General features: G+C 37.0%; 1 protein-coding gene across 1 annotated transcript in view; it reads left to right on the plus strand.

Annotated features, from left to right (window-relative positions):
• The first annotated feature begins 282 nt into the window (after nt 1–282).
• Nucleotides 283–18,520, plus strand: part of LOC115451200 (Down syndrome cell adhesion molecule-like protein Dscam2) — a 33,120-nt gene continuing 14,882 nt past the window's right edge. Inside the window, exons 1-21 of the mRNA XM_037443346.1 lie at nt 283–318; nt 2,762–2,814; nt 3,597–3,691; nt 4,190–4,281; nt 4,807–4,961; nt 5,543–5,633; nt 7,338–7,580; nt 7,960–8,128; nt 8,471–8,606; nt 9,186–9,305; nt 10,063–10,239; nt 10,475–10,619; nt 11,610–11,758; nt 12,370–12,535; nt 13,285–13,424; nt 14,088–14,240; nt 14,611–14,701; nt 14,935–15,017; nt 15,503–15,631; nt 16,173–16,325; nt 16,719–16,848. Of these exons, the coding sequence (XP_037299243.1) occupies nt 3,629–3,691; nt 4,190–4,281; nt 4,807–4,961; nt 5,543–5,633; nt 7,338–7,580; nt 7,960–8,128; nt 8,471–8,606; nt 9,186–9,305; nt 10,063–10,239; nt 10,475–10,619; nt 11,610–11,758; nt 12,370–12,535; nt 13,285–13,424; nt 14,088–14,240; nt 14,611–14,701; nt 14,935–15,017; nt 15,503–15,631; nt 16,173–16,325; nt 16,719–16,848 (2,585 nt within the window). The 5' untranslated portion in view covers nt 283–318; nt 2,762–2,814; nt 3,597–3,628. The remainder of the gene's footprint in view (nt 319–2,761; nt 2,815–3,596; nt 3,692–4,189; nt 4,282–4,806; nt 4,962–5,542; nt 5,634–7,337; nt 7,581–7,959; nt 8,129–8,470; nt 8,607–9,185; nt 9,306–10,062; nt 10,240–10,474; nt 10,620–11,609; nt 11,759–12,369; nt 12,536–13,284; nt 13,425–14,087; nt 14,241–14,610; nt 14,702–14,934; nt 15,018–15,502; nt 15,632–16,172; nt 16,326–16,718; nt 16,849–18,520) is intronic.

An 18,520-nucleotide genomic window follows, 5' to 3' on the forward strand; every position in this document is an offset into this window, starting at 1 on the left:
TTTATTTATGCTCATCTATTTACTACATAGGATACAGTCTAGTACTGTATCTAGTACTATGTACGAAGTATTTAAAAATAAACAATTAAGCCTAGCTAACATCACACGGGAAGTTTTATTTCCATCCACGTTTCGGTATTCGGCCAAACAGCCGAAAGCCGAACCCGACCCGCATACCTACAAATACGGCATTTCAAAAACGTTCTGTCGACGCTTTGAAATGTTGAATTCGCTGAACATATTTTACACGATTTTATATTTGATTCTTTTCATTTCAGATGCTGCACGGCTCGGCGGAAAAAGCAAAAGCGCATTCGGGTGAGAACTTTATAATCAACCGCAGTACACTAAGTAGTCGAAACCGGGTCATTTGTAAGTGTCGTATTGGGTTTGAATTTTGGTGTGTGTGGGTGGCATGTATGTTTTCCTGGCACTATAGTTAATGGTGTTTACCATGAATTTCTATGCGCTGGTCTTGGCACGTGATTTGGTTCATCAATATGGTTTGCTACGCGCTCGCGTAGTCGCGCTACGCTAAACGTAGCGCTACGTGCTATCCGCTACGAACGTTACTCAATTTGTGATGAATTTATATTGTTGAAACTTTAATACTTTTTTTATAGTGACGTATTTTTTTTACAGCACTTTAATACTTTTTCTATAGTCACATATCAATGAGCCTTATACGAAAATTAAACATATCAAAAATTTCAGTAAATAAAAAAAAAAAATTTTGGTTATTAATTTTCAATATATACTTGTATTGTATGGTGTTTTATATGTATTACATAGGCTCATAATATATCCCCATACCTATATATAAAGGATAGAAATACACCGAATATACTAATAATTTATATCAAAATTCTTTCATAACAAAATGAACATCGCAAACGCTCTACCAATTATCATCCACTATCATTTTATAAAAAATACAACTAAAACCTCCACGTGAAAGCTTAACATTTTTTACCGAACAACTAATAACTTCGTAAAGTTTCCTTTGTAAGCTCGCTGCGACGCGTTGACGGCTTTCATTTAACAGTATTTCATAACGAGTATGGAAGTTGCTCGATAAAAACTAACGGACAGTTTTATACATTTGCAGTGTAATCGCTTGCTTTCACGAGTGAGTTATTCTCATGTTGAGTAGTTTCGTGATTCAGTTATGGAAGTTTTAGAGCCATCACAATATGTAAGTGATATTGGGCTTTTCTGCACAGGCTTTTCTATCAGCCCAGTCTGAAATCTGCCTGATGTGGTGATAGGCTCGCCTCCTATCATATGGGACGGAATATACACGCGCGGAAAGTTGGTGCATCAATTGCCTCTCTGACTTTCTCTTCAGGGAAAAAAACGTGTCCGTGTGTGTGTACTTGTCAGTCTCTCTCAGGGTGTGAATGTGAGTTTCTCTTTCTCTCTCTCTCCCTCTCGCTGTCTCTCTATGTATGTAATAGCTAGGTAGCTTAGGTATACATATCATCACACTTTTTACTTCTTGATGGGTAGACTGAGATGTTATCATACCCATATTTCGCTTATATGTTAGGTCCCAAGTCTTAACAGTATGTTTACTGTCATTTAAAGGACACAGACTCAGCACTAATGCTGAAACCCATTATATGCTTTTCGATTTACTACCCAACACGCACGTCAAACATGGAACCTCAGTACAACTGCTGCGTACACTATGAACCGTAGCAATAGATGCAAACCAGATTCGCTCTGAAGTATGAAATTAGCTGAGTAGCTATCAAATTATGGTCAGCATCTCAAGATAGCCGGTATTTAATAAACCCATATTAACATCCCCTTGATGTATTAAGTCGCAAAATATGACAAATTTGACAGCTGAATTTCATTTATTTAACAGCGCCGACTTACAGCAGTTTTTAATAAAGATTCCCAATCTCAATCTTCAATCCGACTCCGAGAATGAACCAATCAAAATAACTTATTTGTAAACATGGCAAGAAAAACTGTGTTCTGATTGATCAATTATTAAAATAGATGGGAAAAAGCGATTTGGATTGTTTATTGAAAATGGCGGTTAGGCGAGAAGCGCTGAATTACATCTTAAGCTTGGATTAAATAGTCCAACATTGACTACTTGAGATTCTACTCAAAACTGAGATTAAGTATAAATACGGCCTTTTTACACCGAGACAATGTCGTTTTTGCGGTGGCAAATTCAAGACAGTATTTCGTTTAAAGTTAACAAACATTTTCGTACCGGGTACAAAAATAGACCAACAAGATTACGAACAGTAAACAGACTAAACAACGTTCAAGTTAACTATGCATAAATTTAACTTAGATTTATTAAATTAACGGCAGCAGCTCGCCGTGACGTCGCATAATGCGGCCCGTTTGGATTTATGATGCGCCTACAGATGTTTTGATATCGTGTAAGTTCTTGTTGATGTTGTGGCGTTTAGGTTTAACAACCGGGGTTATATAGTTGATAAATTATGTGATTTTTTTATTAGGTTGGGTTTGGAACTTGTATAAGACGATTTAAACTGAGAGATTTTGAAAATATGTCATTTGTGTATTAATAGCTAAGGACGCTGTGATATGTTGACATACGAACATATTAAGATAACGACTTATTACCAATGTTTGCAGCAAAATTTAGGTATTGATATCCGGTCTATATAATTACTTTACTGTTTAATGTCTTCGTGTAGATATTTTATAAATATAAAAAAATACTGCGGATCGGATTACTCGAAATATATTTAAATCTCCTTTGTTTCAGTTCGACAACGCATAGAAAAACGCAGCCGCGCTCCAATTCGGATTTCGCTTCAGGTATTTTATATTGATATATATATTTTAAAAGTAGGGTTTGTATACAAGTTGGATTGATTTTTAAATATTCTAGATTATTGTTAACTTTTTAAAAATAGTGACAAATTATTTATAAAATGCAATTAAATCGTATATTTTACAATAAATTTCAACTAATTATTAGCTGTATCATTCAAACGACTATTTTGCCACAAAATATTTATAAAAAACGAATTTGTATTTTTACAAATTATTTAAAAATACAAATTCCAAAAGTAATCGAATTTATAAAGAAGAGGTTTTGAATATTACAGGTTTTATTTTATTTATGTATTTACACAGATTACCTTGAGGTTTAATGGCCGATTTGCATGATACTTATGTTATACAGCAAGAAGCTCTCACGATGGTCCCTAATATTATTATAGAGTTTTTAATGATTACTAATGTAATATAATAATAATAATAACAGCCCTGTATTATATACTGTCCCACTGCTGGGCACAGGCCTCCTCTACTACTGAGAGGGATTAGGCGTTAGTCCACCACGCTGGCCTAGTGCGGATTGGTAGACTTCACACACCCTTAAAATTCCTATAGAGGACTTTTCAAGTATGCAGCTTTCCTCACAATCTTTTCCTTCACCGGTAAAGCAAGCATTCACAAAGAATACACACATAATTTTTAGAAGTCAGAGATACATGCCCTTGGGATTTGAACCTGCGGACATTCGTCCCGCCAGTTCGTCACCCAACTAGGCTATCGCCGCTCACTAAAACAAAGATTATATAATTCTCTTGCAGGTGTGCAGTTCATAAGGCATAAAAGAGACTTAATGTCTGGAAATATTTTAATAACCCACCATTTCAACGAGAAGATAGTCACTCCCGGAGAAGATGTACGTATAAACGACTTCCGTATAGATACAGTATTTTCCCGCGATTCCACGCACTTATAACACTATATTCCTGATATAGACTGTTGAATTTTTTTTTAACGATAGCAGACGAGGTAACAGTCCCCCCGATGGTAAGTGGTTACCGTACCCGTGGAAGCCGCTGTCTGCCGTAAAAATATTTTTAATCCTTATTTGAAGAAGGACAAGTCGTAATGTCGAAGAAACACCGTGGAAGAAAGTTCATTCAAAGGCTCACAAGTTTGTTGTAAAAGTGATCTCTAAAAACGTACAGTGCTACAGTGCTTGCAGCATTGATGGATTAAGCCATTTATTATATAGTAAGGTTTCGTTGCCTTAAAACAATTTAAAACTTGATGTTATATTTGCAGTTGACTAATTTCATTCCATGAATACAGATGAAGTGTGGAGTCAAAGCCAGTCTTTTAATTGATTGGAGTCTTACAAATGTATTTTTACTCGAATTTACTTCTGTTTCAGTTAAGTTTGCAGTGCACAGCGACTGCTGACAGGCCTCCAAGGTTCATCTGGGAGAGAGATGGTGTGGTTATATCTTCCAACACAGATCAAAGGTAGGAACACAACAAAAAAACATTCAATCAAACCGGTCGAGCCGTTTTCAAGTCTTACATGTATGAGGCAACTGATTTTTATTTATACATCATTCATTTTGACATTGCGTTACTAAATGAAACCACATACTCGCCTTCACCTTTGCTGACATTGTGCCAAAATCATCCATTAATAACGAATATTTTCACCAAAAATCCTGGTTTTACTTTTCTGATTTTTTGAACATTTAGTAGTTAAATGCGAATATGAAGTATATATATATAACGTATGCTGTTGCCGCTGCGACAAATTCTCTTAGAGTAGTAGTAGTGGCATTAGGGCGCGTAAATTTAAATTACTTTTTATTAATATTTATTTTGTTCGAAACTTATACTTTTTTATTTTACATCTAATACTCAAGTAACTTTATGTAAAGTGTTATTTCAAAGTAGATAAGTATGCGGTTACATTTAGTAACGCGATGTCAAAATGACCCATATAGATTTGGAAACCACAAATATTGTAAGTGTACTTCCCATTTCCAGGTACACGTTAGGTCAGATGATGTCCTCATCAGGAGTTGGCGTGGTGTCACAGCTGAACATAACCCGATCCAGGGTGGAGGATGGCGGGCTCTACTCTTGTATAGCTCTGGAGGGGGAGGCTAATACTGCACATTCGGCAAGGTTGGATGTTTATGGTAAGTGTTCATGAATTGTTAAGAAGTAATGGCTGGTGGTAGGATATTATATCCGTACAGCGAGTACCGTATTTTTATACCTGTTTTATATATAAGTGACTCCACTACAACTGATGGTAAGTGGAATGGGATCCAATATAATGTCGACTGACGAGAAATCATTACCTCTGTGCAGTCGACACAATTATGCCGGCCTGTTGGAACCGGATTTACGCAGGCTGATCCCGGAACGTGACATACTTACGGCGTATGGCGGGTTTTAACAGCGTAAAAATTTTAAATACAGTAGTCTGGAATTTGTGTTTGATATGGCGATAGGCCTACCTCCTATCATATTCAAGGGACGGAACCCGCTCGGCGAAATTGGGGTGCACTAGTTGCGCCTCTGCCTATACCTTCGCGTATTAAAGGCATGAGTATGTGCGAACTAAAAATTTAAGAGTGTAACTCAAATGTCCAGTGGATGACCTATATCTGATGTCAAAGCAAATTCATTACAATGACATCTAGCGGTAGATGATTGAACTATTTCTGTTGAACGTTGTCTGTAGAGTTGTGATTACAGCTGAAACTTGTTTTAGGTCCTCCTTACATTAGAACTCTACCACCAATCAAAGTGCAGAGCGGCGAATCTCTGAAGTTGAGGTGTCCTTACTACGGTTACCCTATAAGGTAAGCTGTTGTAAGCAGGTTTACATCGCTGAAGCGTAAAAAAAGCGCAAAAACAGCATGCAAATTTATAATTGTTATAATATATGAGATTTTTAAAGTCAGTTTAACGTGAAAATTGCTTATAAAATTTAATTATTCCTAATTAAAGTAAAATCATATTTTTTTATAAATACAAAGGATTGAATACATATTAAGGTCCAAAGTCTACCCACGAGGTGGACAAATGACCTAATATAAGTCGCAGGAGGTCGCTGGATGACGGCCGCTTTCAATAGGTCAATCTGGAAATCTTTGTGGAGGCCCATGTTTGGCAGTGAACATTCTGCAGCTGATGACGATGATGAGAAATTTATTATAAGTCATGGCAAAGAACTAGGGACTCGATTATCTGTGTATATGTATAAAAATATGTTAAACTCTTATTGAATAACAGAACAGCATTAAATAATACCAGGATTTTGGAATCACATACGAAGAATTGTGGAAGCAATTTCGTCCCACAAATATCTTCACTCGCAGCCAATAATATGGAAATTCACTATTACCATAGTTTTCATATGAGATTTTGTATCTTGTCATATTTTTCTTGGTTTTCGGACTGGAATCACTAGGATTTCGTTTCTATAGCATAGCAACAAACGGTGTCATACTGTATGGTTACTGCCGGAATACCGACACGTCTTATTTACTGAGAAAACCTGCAAATATAGAAAACATCGTTCTCCATAAGAATGTTTATAATCTATGTAGAATTATTACCTCCTATTAGAAAAAAATGTTGGACGAAAGACTATCTCAATGTCTATGCTTAGCTATGGGAGAGTATAATACAAAGTCGATGTTATAAATCATAACCATTAATTAAATAATTAATATAACCATAATAGAAAAACCTATCAGTAGACAGTATACAGGGTTATTTTAAGATCGCGTTACTTAATGAAACAATATACTTATCTACTAGGAAATAATACTACAATAAGTTACTGGAGTCGTAGATGTAAAAAAATAAATAAAGTTTGAACAAAATAAATATTAATAAAAAGTAATTATAATATTACGCGCCCTAAAGCCTAAGATAATTCGTCGCAGGAGAAACACCATACTTTCAGTTATAAATACACTCGAGTAAACGACATATTTGCATTACACAACAAAATGATAAAAAATTTGAAAAGTAAAACCAGGGTTTTTATTGAAAGTATTCGTTATAAATGAATTAATTTTGGCACAATGGCAGCAAAGGTGAAGACGAGTATGTGGTTTCTTTTAGTAAGGCAATGTCAAAAAGACCCTGCATGATTACAGACCCGTAAATATTTGGCGCTAATAATATTAATAATAAATCAGCCCTGTATTATATACTGTCCCACTGCTGAGCACGGGCCTCCTCTACTACTGAGAGGTATTAGGCCTTAGTCCACCACGCTGGCCTAGTATTGGTAGACTTCACACACCTTCAAAATTCCTATAGAGAACTTCTTAGATATGCAAGTTTCCTCACGGTGTTTTCCTTCACCGTTAAAGCGAACGATAAATTCACAAAGAATACACACATGATTTTTTAGAAAAGTCAGAGATGTGTGCCCTTGGGATTTGAAGATGAGATGTGTGTCCCGGCAGTCCGTTCCACAGCCAACTAGGCTATCGCCGCTTACGCTCGCTTATCGCTTTGGCGCTAAAGAACTTATATAAACATTCCAGTAAACTAGAATGGGAACATAAAGGGAAGAAGGTCCTCACATCAACTCTACCACAGCACGCTCGGTATAAACGATACACCACATCATCAGACAACAGTGAAACGACCCGACGAAGGCGGAAGAAACGGCAACTCTACGAGCCGGGAGAGGATGCTGTCCTGAACATCCCGAGGGTTCTGAAGGAGGATAACGATGATGCTTACACTTGTATCGTGTACAGTCCATCGGGAGAGATGGCTCGAAGGTATTCAGATTTCATAGCCTTAAGTTGAAATGTTTCTATGTATGTAAATAAATAAAATTATTTATCACGTAGGCGAACAAAGTTACACTTTTGATACGTCAAAAACAATTTAGAAGAATAATTATTATTATTTCTGAAGATCACTAGTATAACTACGGACATTTTAAATTAGAGATAAAAAATATGTATGTATGTTTGTATGCCAGTATGTATGTTCGAGCCTTGAGACGAATTTTGCAAATGAATTTTGAAACGGGTATCATCAAGCTATTAAGATGAAGTTTTGCATAAACGTTTAGTTTGTGCATGATACAAATGTTTCTTATATATGTAGATAAAAGTAGCTTGGCCTTAACTCTTATACATTATCTTTTCCCAGGTCTTTTGAAATCCAAGTGGTGGAAGCTCCAGAGCTTGATGAGCTGCGAGTTGGTTCAGGGCTGAAAGAAGGTCAAATAGTCCAAATTACCTGTAATATCATCAGCGGTGACCCACCCATATACTTCTCGTGGTTGAAAGATGGGAAGAAGATACCGCCTAGTCTGAAGGTAATTAGGAGTCATTAGGAATAATGAAGATATAATAAAATTCCGTGGAGTTTAAAATTCTGGTGGTATTTTATTGATGAATGTAAACCGATGAAATTTGAGTCCCCATTTGTAGGACGTCGTAGTCAATTGGATTCTTGGGTATCAAGACTTAACAACCAATATCTCGAAGGGACGAGTGCAAGTGGACGTTGTAGACAATTAAATTACTGGGTACTTTTATATCAATGATACCTCAGAGGGATGATATGGTTTCTTTAACTTATTTTTAGTTATCATTTTTAGTACTGAATTTAAACTTTGGCAGCTGGATTAGGCTCATTGTTGTTAAACCTTATTCAGATAACAGAACGAAGTTCAGAGCTATTCAGCGTGCTGATAATAAAGCGAGTGGCGCTGGAACACTGCGGCAAGTATACTTGCATAGCCACTAACCACGTGGGGAAAGTCAACCAGACTGCCGACCTTTATATAAATGGTGAGTGAAATTTGTATACTATTAGGAATTCGAAAGGTTGTGTAGATGATTTAAAAGAAATAAAAAAATATAATTAAGCAAACAAAGTGGCACTTATACGTCAAAGCAAGTTATAAGAATGGTTATTATTACTAACATTATATTTGAATGTTTGTGATTTTTTTTTTAATAATGGCCGGCAGAATTACCCCCCTGAACCTGATGGTAAGTGGAGTGGGGTCTATATATGTCGACTAACAACAGGTGATATGGTCGCCAGTCGACACAATTATGCCGGCCTGTTTGAACCAGATATATACAAGGTGATCCCGAAGCTTGATTCGCGTGGGCTATTATGGTGGGTTTAATACCTCGTGTACGGTAGCTATATGGGCGGATACAAAATATATCCTACTACCAACATAAACGAAGACACTTCTGAATATTTTTTTATGAAATCCAGAATATAAAGAAGGTATTTTGGATTAATAAATATATTGGGTTTAAGGTAACTGCCCCGAAAACGAATGCAAGTGTCAGTGCTCGCGATTATTAACCAAAATATTTCACTATGAATATATATTTCTTTTTTTGTTATAGTGGCCCCGAAATGGATAGAAGAGCCAACCAACTCATCTCTTCTTCTTGGCCAGCGTGGTGTTGTGTACTGTAATGCGAACGGATACCCTACACCCCAAATACACTGGATGAAAAGAGATGGTACGTAGCATAATCGATCTTAAATTTATTTGTATAAGAATTATTATAGAACTAGCGACCCGCCCCGGCTTCACACGGGTGCAATGCTGATACTAAATACACTACAGAAAAACTGTGAACGTTGTATATAAAAACATAGCGGCCCGCTCTGGCTTCGCACAGGTATAACATAACAAAATAACAGTATTTCTCCACTATTTAATGGATGTTATTATATATATAAACCTTCCTCTTGAATCACTATATCTATTAAAAAAAACCGCATCAAAATCCGTTGCGTAGTTTTAAAGATTTAAGCATATAAAGGGACATAGGGACAGAGAAAGCGACTTTGTTTTATACTATGTAGTGACGACACAAAAGATTTTACGTAAAAAAAGTTTAGTATATAATACATTATATTAATATGTGAAGAGAAAACGTTGTATCTCTTTTTGAAAACATTTTGCGCACGGAGTAGTGTAAGATTTGGCTTGATTAAAGTTCATATAGAGGAGTAGAGAAAATATGTGTTACAAATATATCAAAGTTAGTATATTCTACTCCGACCATACTACACTAAACGGTAGATCTCTAGTAGACGAGAATCAATATGTCTTTGTCTATTTTTGCAGCCAAGCAGCAGTGCATTACCAGTGTTCTAATTAGAGTTTACTTTCTAGGCATTATAAAGACCTAATATACAACACCGCAGTGGCGTTTTAAAATTCGAAAGTATTCATTCAAAAAATATTTCACTTCTTTATTTTCCTTCCAGCTACCCTCGGAATTTGGAGGCCAGTTCTGGACTTAGCCGGTGGTGGGGTAGTGAGCTATCCCAACGGTACCTTGATCATCGAGGTAGTCTCCCTATCTGACGAGGGACAGTATGCTTGCAACGTGGAGAATGGAGTTGGAGATGCTTTACATAATAACCTTTGGATAAGTGTTAATAGTAGGTGTATTATTTTTATTCTTTGTAATTAAGAGTTTTAAAGCTGTGGAGTTTAATTTACGTGTGAAAATAACATGCAGTGCATGTTATTTTCAAGTAAAATCAGTGTTGCCTTATTATTTATCTGAAACCCTAGCACGTAATAATAGATTAAATACTTGGAGTTCCGAATTCAAATTATGTTTCAAACATCTATTATAACTGAATAATTGATCTTCTTCTTTATTACTTCCAGAGCCTGTCCACTTTGACTCAATTAGCTCTAATCTGACTACGAAAGTTGGTCTGCCTGTCACCCTATCCTGTCACCCACTAGGTGACAGTCCAATTCGAGTGAAGTGGACTCTGGGGGGTAAGCCAGTGGAGTTTACATCGTCTAGGTAAGAAAAAAAGGGTAGTGTTTATGATACATTGTTTGTATACCGCAATGACATCTAGTAGTACAATTTGGTACTAATACATTCACAAACTAACGTTGTCGCATAAATAGTCCTTACTGTGTAATACAGATGGCGTTGTTAAAATCACCTCAGCAGAATCAAGTAATCGTTATAATTTTAGTACTTTCGAGACCTAACATTGCTTAACACGTTGACTTCGGCTCACGTAGCAGTTGTATGGGACGCAACGGGCGTGTGTTAAATTGAAGTGTTAGCTCTCTCACTCTCTCGCGTCCCTCTACCAAACGTAAGTGCGGGACGAAATCTACGTACGAGGCGGCAGCACTAGCAGCTGCATGCAATGTGTAAACACAACATTGTTTTTGCTTACATCATGTAAAATATAGCACGCTGTGCTATCCCCGTGGGCAGACCTTTTTCAGTATAAAAACCGGATATACTTTATAATATAATAATATCAGCCCTGTATTGTATACTTGCCCACTGCTGAGCACGAGCCTCCTCTACTACTGAGAGGGATTAGGCCTTAGTCCACCACGCTGGCCTAGTGCGGATTGGTAGACTTCACACACCTTCGAAATTCCTATAGAGAACTTCTCAGATGTGCAGGTTTCCTCACGATGTTTTCCTTCACCCTTAAAGCGAACGATAAATTTACAAAGAATACACACATGATTTTAGAAAAGTCAGAGGTGTGTGCCCTTGGGATTTGAACCTGCGGACATTCGTCTCGGCAGTCCGTTCCATACCCAACTAGGCTATCGCCGCTTTACTTATATATCCGCCGATATACGTTGTCGGGATGGAAAACTCTTTAAGTAACAAAAAGTAAAATGGATTTCAAAAGCCGCTATAATCAGAGCATTGCCTGTCTATGTATCTGATCCAAATTCGATAAGCTATTCCTACGATTACTTCAAAAAGTCTTTATCTTAGTAAAATGGTTGTCGATGTTTTTTATGATTACAGGGTTACAATATCAGAGACTCCGTCCCACAACGGGTTGACTAGTGTGATCAATATTCACTATGTGGAGAGCAGAGACGGAGGGACGTACGAGTGTAGGGCAAGCAATCCGTACGGGGTGGCGGTGTATAGCATACGACTCAATATACTTGGTGAGTACCTCTTTAGTCTTATCCAGTGTTTCTCAAAGTGGGGGATAACGCCCCCTTGTAGGCGCGGGGGGCATTTATAAGGATCATGGATTAAGCATTATTAAGGATGCTAGTTTTAGCACATAAATGGATCAGCTTGTGTATACCCGGTTACAAGAGGCCGGCATAATTGTGTCGACTGTCGAGGGGTAATCATCTCTCGTCAGTCGACACTCTATTGGAGCCCACTCCACTTACTATCAGTTACATTGGGATCACGTTGCCGTACCAAAATAAAAAAAAATATGATATACTAGTTATATATAAAGTAGATGTTGCTTGCGGCTCCGCTTGTGTTAAAAGACTTTCCCGCTATTAAAGGCCCTAAATAACTTGTAATTATTAGTGCCACCTGTACGCCAGCGCCATATATTTAGGAGATCAGTTTATAAAATTCCATTATTAGCCGTGGAACCAAATCACTAGGATGCAAAGTAGACTATGTGTCAATCCAGGATATGGTCCAACATCCATTTTTTCAAACGTTGACATTTCGAATGCTGTTGTGATTATTTATTTTACTCTATAAGGTGAAGTATTATCTTGAGTGAAAAATACGATGACTATTCCAGAACCACCAACCCCACCACTGGACTTGCAAGTGGATTCAGTGACGAGCACGTCAGCGAAGCTCTCCTGGCGAGATACCATCAGCGCCCACGTTCAATATTACACCGTGCAGTATACTACAAACGACTTTATGCTGTGGGATACTGCGAAGAACATTAATGTTACCAGGTATGTCTTCAGTAGTGCATTAGAAGATCCTAGGTTCGATTTTCAAGTTTTTCTAAATATTTACCTCACGTTGACTTTTCGGGTGCCTAAAACCTTAGTCTGCCCTATGGCCATGAAGGCTGCAAAGTCTTCTAAACGTCAGAAGAAAATTGTAATATAGAAAAACCGCGAAAAAATCCAGTATAGTTTTAATTCAATGTTTAACGTGCCGAAGGTAACGATAAGAAATAATTATTCTGGATTTTTTACTTAAACTAAACATAACACTTTGTATGGATCTTTTTGATACCACTTGATTTGATTCCATGGAAAATCGCCCGGGTAAAAGATCGGCCGTCCATTCAATAATATTGGATGCTGAATCTCAATGTCTAGTAGAAAAAATGAAGAAAATCACAGAAAACAATACTGTTCACTAGTGGTAGGTCTCTCTATGTAAGAGTCCGCTTAGGTAGCTACCACCATAATATCTATTTTTGCTGCTAAGCTGCAGTTGGTAGCCACGATTGTGTTCCGGTTTGAAGGACATTGTAGCCTGTGCAACTACTGGACATAATATGACTTAACATCTCATGTCTCAGGATGGCGAGCGCAGTGGAATACCAAACAATGCTTTGTAATTCAAGGTGTTGGATAGTGTCTCTACTGTTTATGGGGGGTCGTATTGCTTACCATGAGGCGAAATGCAAGATTTGTCATTCAAAGCAATAAAAAAGAGTAAAATTAAGAGTGATTTCATTTATTTCCAGACAAGACAGCGAAATCCGACAGAGCGTAGAGCTGAGGGAGCTGTTACCGGCTGTGGAGTACAAAGTTCGAGTCTCGTCTGGTAACCAAGTCGACCTAAGTCCTTACACCCAGCCTGTCCACTTCACTACGCAACAAGAAGGTAAACAGAGCATTGCTGATCCATCATTATCTTTGTCACCATAATAATCAAAAAAAATAATGCTCAATATAGTCCTCTTTTAAAGATTTACCACTTTATTCATAGACGTTATTTATCTAAGCTCTATCTTTGTTGTGATAACAAGTCTGTTTCTCAGTACTAGCATGGCAGCCTTCGCAGTGCGTAGACATAGGGCCGTTGTGATTGGTTAATATTGAGCTACAATTTGAATCTAGTTCGCTGTCAGATAAACAAAGCTGAACAAACAGTAAGCTGTCAGATAAACAAAGCTAAGAAACATACTTGTTATCACAGCCATGCTCCGTCTTTAGATAAATAACGTCTATAAATAAGAGGGTTACACTCCAACCAGTTCACAGCGGTTGCTGATTATTTATTTCTATTAAAAATAATTCAAACCCTCGCCGCGGTAGTTAGCTCCCAATGGGAAATAATGGGATTTTATCAGATTCTCTATATAAATGGGGCTGGTATAGATGATGTTTTCGGGACTTTGGTAGCGGGAAAGGCTTTTCACACAGGCGAAGTGAAAGACTTGATGGTTTAATGATGAAAGCCTGTGAAAAATTTCTTCAGCGAATATAAAACTGCTCCAAGTTTTCTGAGTATAATTTATTCTTCTACCATAAACGATCATTCTAGCTCCATCAGCCACACCACTCGGAGTACAAGTACAGCAGACTGATAACCCTGGGGAGCTCCTGGTGTCCTGGCTCCCACCACCAAGAGAGAACCACAATGGTCACTTGCAAGGATACCACGTTAAAGCCGTGCCTGGTGCAACCGGGGAGTTTAGTTAGTATATATTTACCGTGATTTTCCAGTATTCTGATTCTTCAAGTTTGAGACGGAAAACTTTGACAGTAAAACCTGTAAATCTGTCATATGCGGGGGTCTGTCTGGGTAGGTTATTTTTTTATACAAGCATGAAAAATTAACCCTGCACCTGATGGTAAGTGGAGTAGGGTTCAATAGAATGTCGATTGACGAGAGACGATTACCCCTCGGCATTCGACACAATTATGTCGGCCTGTTGGAACCAGATATACACAAGCTGATCCCCAAAGAATCCGAAGAAGTCGCGTCTTTCCGGGATTATTTGGGGCTCGATTTGGTGATAGTTACAATAGGTAAAAAGATTTTATAGGTTACATTTTTTTTTCAGTATCTGATGACACGCACACAAAGATGATAAAAGTAGTATCAAGGAAAGGGAAACACGAAACGACTCTATCTGGACTCCTTAAAAATATGAGGTAATTTACAAAGTGTTTTATCTGTAATATAATATATTTCTTTTTATGTATAAGTATGTTCAATTATACATTGCAATTCGAATTGAAAAATGGTTAAAAGGATTCCAATATCCTTCGAAAGTTCTAAGATTTTTATTACATAGTATTTATAGAGAAATCTTGTCTCCTTTGTTATATCCAAGTAGATTATTCTAGAGCAAGTACATTCGTGCCAATTGCAATATTTTTTTTAGGTACGCAGTATCAGTGAGTGCGTTTAACGCAGCTGGAAACGGGCCTTTTTCTGTTCCTGTATACCAAGCTACTAGAGAAGGAGGTAAGAGAATTATAAATTATTCAAAAAACGACCGTATTACCACCAAAAAGGCAATGCATCCTGGTATTGCAAATTTTTATGGACGGCGGTGGTCACTTATCTCTAGGTGTACTGTATGCTCGCTTGCTCCTTATATTATAAATAAAAATTAAAGTGATAATTTATTCTACTATTACAAGTTGTTAAGTAAAGTAAAGAAAAAAGTGTTTATAGACATTCTAAAACGGCTATTGTAAACACCTCTGTATGAAAGTCCATACAAATAAAAATACTTTCATATAAAATTAATGCGACCCCGATATTGCAATCCCGAGCATTTATTTTAAGAAAACTCCTCATAAAGTGTTGTTAAAGCAGCGAACCGAGCACCTTCCGACCCACAGGCTATATTGTATGCTGCCATAAATTTTGGATATTTTGTTATTAAAATATCATAAGAGAATTTTCTGTAAAATAGTAAAAATTATGCCTGATTTACATTTCAGCACCAGAGCAGTCGCCATCAGACGTGGAGTGCAGAGGAGTGTCCTCCACTTCCTTGAGATTAGCGTGGCAACCGATTACCGAAGGAGGGACATCATTGCTCGGATACTCTGTTTATTATAGCACTGAAGGTACGTAAACGGTAAAATTATTTCATATAAGAATCATAAGACGAGTAAGTTCCTCGAGACGAAGTTATAGAGAGCACGGGATGAGCCTGTAAAATGATTTTAAGTCGTTTCATATAAGAATTATAACACGAGTAAGTTTGTCGAGACGAATATGTAAAGAGCACACGACGAGCTAGTCAACGCCAATAAAGAAATTGTAATATTCAAAATAAAAATTAATAGTGCTTGCTCTGTAGCCGTTTGCTAGAACTCAGACTGACTCTCGCATATGAGATTTTTATTCTTCTAGTACCAATTTTAGTACAATTATAGCCTGACCTGGAAAATAAAAAACCTCGCCATAATAGGTAATTTATGGAACAAATTTCTTGTAAACGTAACTAATAACGTTAACTTTAAAACGAAAAATCAAACGTGGGGCTCATAAAGCATGTTATCCGTCTTCCTGGTCTTTCAGGCCATAATATTTACTTTATAATGATGTTATGCTACGAACAACAGCTTTTAAGATCAGTAATGATTATGATGATGTGATTTTTAGATGGTCCCTGGCAGAACATCAGTTCTCCGCATACCGAACTCTACCTGCAAGGCCTTTTGAAGTACACGAACTACACGGTGAAGATAGCTGGCTACTCAAATTATGGTCTCGGACCATTTTCATATCCAGTCTTATGCACAACGTTACAGGATGGTAAGGTTTTATTATTACACAGCAAAGATTATACTGAACCTTAATGTTAGTAGACTAAAGTCCAAGATTAAAGACCGATGTTACGTCCCTTAATGGCGTTGGATGATAACACGTTGAGTATGGAATGTGATTTGTCAGAAATGTGCAAATGAGGGCAAAATATGACTAAGACAGTAAGGACAATTTTATTTTCATTTTAAAAATTATAATGAACCTTAGTGACAGTTTTCAAATGAATCAAATTTAGTTTCATTTTATATTAAATTTGGTTTCACTTTAAATTAAACTAAATCATTTTAGAACCAATTTTGGGATAAATGAAGCTTAATTGGGATTTTAAACCAAATATTAGAAATATGTGCTCTATGTTAATTAAATTGTCTTTTCCATCAGTTCCTGGACCACCATCAGCCATCAAAGTACTAGTGTCATCAGCGACGTCTATACTCGTCAGTTGGAAAGCGCCTGACGAGCCTAACGGAGAGATAACGCATTATACCGTCTATGTCAAGCCGGTATCGGGGTGAGTAGATTTCAGTAGTTCAGTAGCTTTAGTCTGAGTGAAAGCCCGAATGGGAGCAAATACGGTCCGTGAGTTAAGTGGTGATAAAAAAAAATCCCAACTTCAGCGAGGTCCTTAGTGTAAGCGCGAGTCCTTCCGAATAGTGTGATTACCTGGTTCCCCTCTCCCCGCTAAGCCACGGTTATTAATAATCGTCTTCTTAGTTTTGGGTCAGTTAGGCTCTGGGCTGACAGATTCTTAGTTCGAATCTTAAGTCGGGCTATTATTTTTTATGTTTATGTTATGTTTAATTTTTTTAATCTCTGCAAAAATTAAATAGATTTTTTATAAAAATAATATTGAAAGATTTTTCATTTTTCATAATAAAAATAGAGAGTTTTTCCTAAAATAAAAACTTACCTATTATTTCTTCATCAATATCCGGAATCCATCTTGAGTCAAGCACCTGTCTTTCCTGCCTTCTGTCAGCGTATTTCCGGTTCCCTCTCCGTTTTAGCCCCCACTATACCCCCACTTTGTCATTGAGCGCTTGTCAGGTGAAGGTCCGATTTTGGATCATTATAGAGCTCATGATGCACCAGGTAGACCTTACCTGGATTCCGGATATTGATGAAGAAATAATAGGTAAGTTTTTATTTTAGGAAAAACTCTCTATTATTCGCTTTGTATCAATATCCGGAATCCATCTTGAGTGATGTGTTTGTTATCACCTGGTGCGCTCAATATAAAGACGCTATAATGTGTAAAATTATGGGTATCGTAATTTAATGAAAAACTTATTTGTTATAAATTACTTATGAATTGTACAAAGTAGCTAAATAATAACATGAATAACAATATGAACCTTAATTAATGAACGGGCTCAAAATATTTGGACAATGATTGTGAATTATTTTGTGTATTTGATTCATAATTTATCAGCTCTCTCTGATAATAATTTCTAAATGTATGAATGGTTTTCCAATTTCCCGTTTCGAGAATTTGGTCTATGGAGAAATTTTCTACAAAATTCAGGGAGGACACTGCGGATCTAACAGATCCTGGAGTGGCAGTTATACCTGCCGAACTTAAAACAGTTTTAATCCATCCACCAATGACGGTTCTAGATGCAGGCTTGACATCACCCAACGTTGTGATAAATAAGTGATTTATGTTTTGTCTACGGTTTGATGTTAAATGTAATAATTGTGTAATCCAAAATACTGTGTTTAATTTTTTTATCAGGGTGAACTCTAAGCCTCCACCCAGATTGTCTATGCTTTTCGTTACCAGTTTTGGATCCAAAAGCCGGCCACAATACCATATTCCCGTTCTCATAAATTAAACTTTTGCTGTCGGTGCGTAACAATGTAAGATCGTGAACTCGTCGGCCTGAAGCTAGTAGTAATAAAATGGCTGTATGTCTCGATACTTGAAATAGGTTGTTTTCATCGAAAAAATACGAACTAAGGTATTGTAGTAACTGTTTAGGATTCCAAATTGGTGGTTTTGCTGGTTTTTCTCGTGCTACTGAAATAGCCTTTAGAACATGTTTTACAAAGAAATTAGACGATAAATCTATGTTAGAAGTTAAATGTGTGAATGTAGAAATTACAGATTTATGCACCAAGATAGTTCTATATGCCAAACCAATGTCACAGTGTAAATGTGCTAGATAGCGAGCGACTTGGTC

Source organism: Manduca sexta, chromosome 5 (genome assembly GCF_014839805.1).
Source record: "Manduca sexta isolate Smith_Timp_Sample1 chromosome 5, JHU_Msex_v1.0, whole genome shotgun sequence".
Lineage (NCBI taxonomy): Eukaryota > Metazoa > Arthropoda > Insecta > Lepidoptera > Sphingidae > Manduca > Manduca sexta.